Source organism: Paramisgurnus dabryanus, chromosome 11 (assembly GCF_030506205.2).
Source record: "Paramisgurnus dabryanus chromosome 11, PD_genome_1.1, whole genome shotgun sequence".
Classification (NCBI taxonomy): Eukaryota; Metazoa; Chordata; class Actinopteri; order Cypriniformes; family Cobitidae; genus Paramisgurnus; species Paramisgurnus dabryanus.
In genome coordinates, this window is record NC_133347.1 from 25,132,300 (window position 1) to 25,137,105 (window position 4,806).

The 4,806-nt window shown below is 38.6% G+C and overlaps 1 protein-coding gene across 1 annotated transcript; it reads left to right on the forward strand.

Annotated features, from left to right (window-relative positions):
* The first annotated feature begins 478 nt into the window (after positions 1-478).
* LOC135729746 (uncharacterized) lies at positions 479-4,039 on the forward strand. The gene has a single exon (XM_065247574.1). It carries the CDS (start codon positions 618-620, stop codon positions 3,216-3,218), a length of 2,601 nt encoding a protein of 866 aa, XP_065103646.1. The 5' UTR covers positions 479-617; the 3' UTR covers positions 3,219-4,039.
* Positions 4,040-4,806: the final 767 nt, after the last annotated feature.

The window sequence follows — 4,806 nt, forward strand, 5'->3', positions numbered from 1 at the left end:
ATTATTAAGAGTGTAAACAAGGTATGGTTTGAAACACACATCAAATAGTAATCTCATGAATGTGAATTATGAGATATGCTAAGATGAACAAAGCATCCCTATAGTGTTACAAGAAAGTGGTTCATCACAGATACAAACATGCAATACAAGGATATATAATATATACAATTTAAACCAATTTATTTTGGTCTTAGCTGTGATCTTAGACAGACACATTTTTGTGTCATGGCTGCTTCGTCTCTGCTCACGGTTTGAAGTTTGCTTTGAGGTGTTAATTTGCTTAGATTGGCACAATAAAACAGCCAGAGAGAGAGTCGATAGGTCTGGAAATGTGTGTTATCAGGAGATTAGGATCTTCTGATGAAAGCGTCCGAGCAGACCTGGTGACAGAACTCATTCTAGGGTCACAGCATGAAACTGTTAACGACCCAGACTGAAGAGACCTCCAGTGGACGTCCAGCCAGATGTTACACTACGATGTGGCAGAATATCCTGTTGACACATCATGTACTGGAAAACCAAACACTGCATTCTGCAGTCCAGTCACTGATATTAAAGAGGATCTCCGCGGACTTTCATCAAATTTACAGAACCTCTGCATTCATGTCAGTCTTCATATGAAGTATGTTGGTGTCTTGGCTCCAGGCTCATTTTCACGCTTCTCTTCTCTGGAATACCTTAAAATTGATGGATGTTTTTCCAAGATCTCTCCAGAAGCTTTTATTGGATTGTTTAATTTAAAGTCATTGAAGTTGTCTACCACCCTTAGAAAAAACTTTTGTGAAGTAGCTGTTGATCTCAGTGGTCTTCCTTCACTTAAAACATTGTCTCTTACACAGTATAATTTTTCATTAATGGCACCAAATGTGTTTGATACAATTCCTCAGTTAGAGAAATTAAGCATAGTCGATGGGTGTTTAAAAGATCTGTCTGAGATTCTGTGTCGAGTGGTAAATTTAAAATCACTAAAAGGGTTTTATCTTGATGATCAAGATTTAAATAGTCTCCGGTTCCCAAACTGCTCCATTTACAACATCTCTAACAGTAACATATCTACTGTATACAATATTGAAGACGTCTGTTTGAGTTTAGGATCAATTGAGCACATAGATGAAGGGGCTTTGAAAATTTTTGGAAATTTATCTGATCTGGATTGTGATTTCAGATCAGATTTTCTCAGAGATCTTTCTATGACTGGAGTAAATCAAATCAATAGCTTGCATACTTCTGTGGATGCACTTAACATTGATGAGTTGTGTTACGCAGCAAAGTTATATTCTATTAAATCTATAGATGTTTTTTACCACACTATTAACTTGCCAGCTATGTCTACAAATATCTCTGAAGATTGTAAGGAAATTGTAGACATTACTCTCACAATATTCAGATTATCTAAATTTGTACCTTTAAACATAGGTTTGATCTTTCAGTTTTTTAGCAATCTCTCAACATTTGATGTAAGTGATCATGTGCTCAGATCAAATGATTTTAAATCTCTTTGTTTGTCCAATCCACAGTTAGTTGAACAGCTGTCTCTTATGCGTCTAAACTCAAATAACATAAGTCAGATCATTTCTCACCAGTTCATGTGTTTCACAAATCTTGAGCATTTGGGTTTAATTTCAAGTAATATTTCCATCATAGAAGATTTTGCTTTCAGTGGATTAGACAAACTAAAGGATTTAGACCTCTTTCAGAACAAGTTATCTTACATTTATCAAGACACATTCAGTGGTCTGTATGAACTGATGGTCCTAAATCTTCAAGAAAACCCTATCATTCAAATTAAATCAAATTCATTTGGACATCTTATTAACCTTCGCACACTTCTTTTAGGAGATTTAAAGTTTTCACCTAACATGTCACAGGTCAAGCTGCATTTATCTGATATATTCGGAAGCGTCCCGTATAATCTGAGTCAGGTGTCTATTAGTTCAGGCTCGAGACCATTGCGCTTGATCATTGGTAATATTACACTGAATCAGAGTCTTGACCTCCAAATCAAAGGTCAATATGTGACAGTTGAGGATTGTGACAGTCCACTCTTGACATCTGTAGTCACACTTCAAATGATTGCAGAATATGTCATCTGTGGAAAGGAGTTTATTGGGAAATATGTTAAATCAGTTGTTCATCTGAAATTCACATCAACGTTTTCAGACAACATTGTTGACTTAGCAGTAATAAATCAGCTTGTTCATTTAAAAACTCTAACGCTGGTAAACATTGATTATTCAAAGCAGCCAAATGTGCCAATAATGTTTCACAACTTGACAGAATTACGAACCTTGGTCTTGGGGAACTGTAAATTTTTTTTCATGGATGGAAGTCTAACAAAGGACCTAAAGGCGCTGACATCTCTGGTGTTTAATCCATTGAATGATGTAAACATTTTTCAAACCTTTGTTGAACGTCTTACTAATTTAAAATATCTCCAACTTATGGGGTTACGATTGCACTGCAGTTGTGATAATGCTTGGCTGATCTCATGGATGAACAACAGGCAGGTTCAGGTTTCTGTGGTTGGGCCCACCATGGAGGAACTGCAGTGTTTAACTAATAATGGAGTTGACCATCTGAACTTTGTTCATTACACACAGGAGAACTGTTCATTTGATATTGAATTTGTGCTCTTCGCCTCAACTTCTGCTTTTTTATATTTGTTTATGTTTATAGCGTTGTCATATCAGTTTGTAAGGAAATACATAATGCCGCTCTATTACATTGCCAGCGGATGGTTCAGAGAAGCTCTGCATAAGGATGCCAAAAGGCAGTACCGCTACGATGTTTTTATTTCCTACAGCAGTAAGGATGAGCGCTGGGTCATGGAAAACCTTCTTCCTAACTTGGAGCAGCGTGGCCCTCCGTTCTTACGTGTCTGTTTACACGGTCGGGACTTTCAGTTGGGGAAAGACATTGTTGAAAACATCACAGACAGCATCTATGCAAGCCGCCGAACTCTTTGTCTTGTCAGCCGTAACTTCCTCCGTAGCACCTGGTGTAGTTTGGAGATGCAGCTGGGCACCTACCGGCTCCAGGTAGAACAGAGGGACATTCTTATCCTGGTCTTCTTAGAAAAAATCCCCTCTCACTTGCTATCCTACCATCACAGGTTGGCCCGGCAGGTAAAAACTAGGACCTATCTGGACTGGCCAATGGACAATGAGAAGCATGAGGAATTCTGGGACAGGTTATGGGGTAAATTGAGCTCTGATTAAAGTAACTAGACTTTACTGTACACTGTATGCATTGATAGACACATTTAACCCTCATGCGCTCACATGAACGTTTTTGTCCTTTTACATTTTTTTATTTTGGCTGTGTTAATGCAAACTGCATACATTTTGCTGAAGGTCTGTATATTTATCATTCATTTTGTATAAAAAAAATTTGTATCTGTTGGCAAGGATTCAAAATATAAAAAATATGAAATTTAAAATGTTTTAAATGTGTACTGCCTTTCTTTTGATGATGCCGTTTTCAATGTTTGAACTAAGGAGCAAATATTGTTTTACATTATGTGTGTTTGTATGGATGTCAGAGTGTGGTTTGCATGTGTGCAGTTGCAGTTCATCTTTGAGTCTCCCAAATGTAACGTACGGTGGGGGGGGTCCACTGCACATTTTTGATTTTCTGAATTATGTGAAATTGCTAATAATACAAAATGATAATGTGGACACCAAGGTGAATTGGTTTAGTCTTGACTTATGGTTGTGAATGACAGTGTTGGGGGATGGGAAATCGGTTGATTACCGAGTGACAGAGATGGACAGGAAAATGTCAAAATGTCATCAGGTGCTTAACTTAGAAAAAAGAAAAGAAGAAGAGAAGAAACTAGCAAAACATAAAGGTATGCAACTATGTTGTCTATGTATGGTTATTATAGTGTCTATGTCATGAATGAAGGGCTAATGTTAATTAGTGGGTATAACTTGGTAAAAATTCGGTTTCAACCCAACAAAAACAAAATCTGTTGAGGTTGGAGGTCAGGTTTTAGTTTGTGTTCCTTTTGGTGCTGTGTCACCATAGTGACGCTTTGGGAAGGCCTACAGCGTTCTTTTTATGCATCAGCGACTATCTGTGTGTGTGTACAGTATTAGTGTGACTGAAAAGTTTTACTTTGTGGCTGATAATAAAAGTAACTAAGAAGAACAGACGTGTGTTTCTCCTTGTACCCGCTTTATCATGGGGGAGGATTCGCACAGCATGTGTGTTGCATGTTTAGGAGCTGAGCATGCTCACGCCGCTCTTGAAGGTGCAGTGTGGTGTTCATTGTGATATCTTACCTTTCAAAATGCTATGCTGTTCCTCTTCTGGGTGTGGATGCCTGCGCTACAGTTACTTGCCCTTAGTGGGAGGGACGCAATCTCATGTTATCTTCATTCCTGAAGCCTCCAACATTGCCTACAATTAAAAAGAGAAGCCCTGACGAGTGGTGCAGGGTTATCGAGTGCATGCCCCCTTGGGGAGTGCGGGATTTCTCTGCCGTTTATGGGTTCTCACACCTCTCGTTGCCCCCTGTATTAACTGTATGACACCTCTAGTAGTACGGAGGTCAATGAATCAGGTACCCTTGGTAAAAATTTTGGCTGCATGGAAATCCCTTTTGCTCAAAGGCTATACAAAACCATCAGAAAATGATGGTTCATGATATTGACGGTTACTCACATTATGTCACAAATCATATCCGAGGACTGGTTTGTGTCAAATAATTGTTCCTACTCTCAGAATCTTAGGTTTGCCTTTGGGCCACAGCAAACCAATATTATGGACTTCCCTTCAGCCTAGCTCTATCCCCTCGCACAT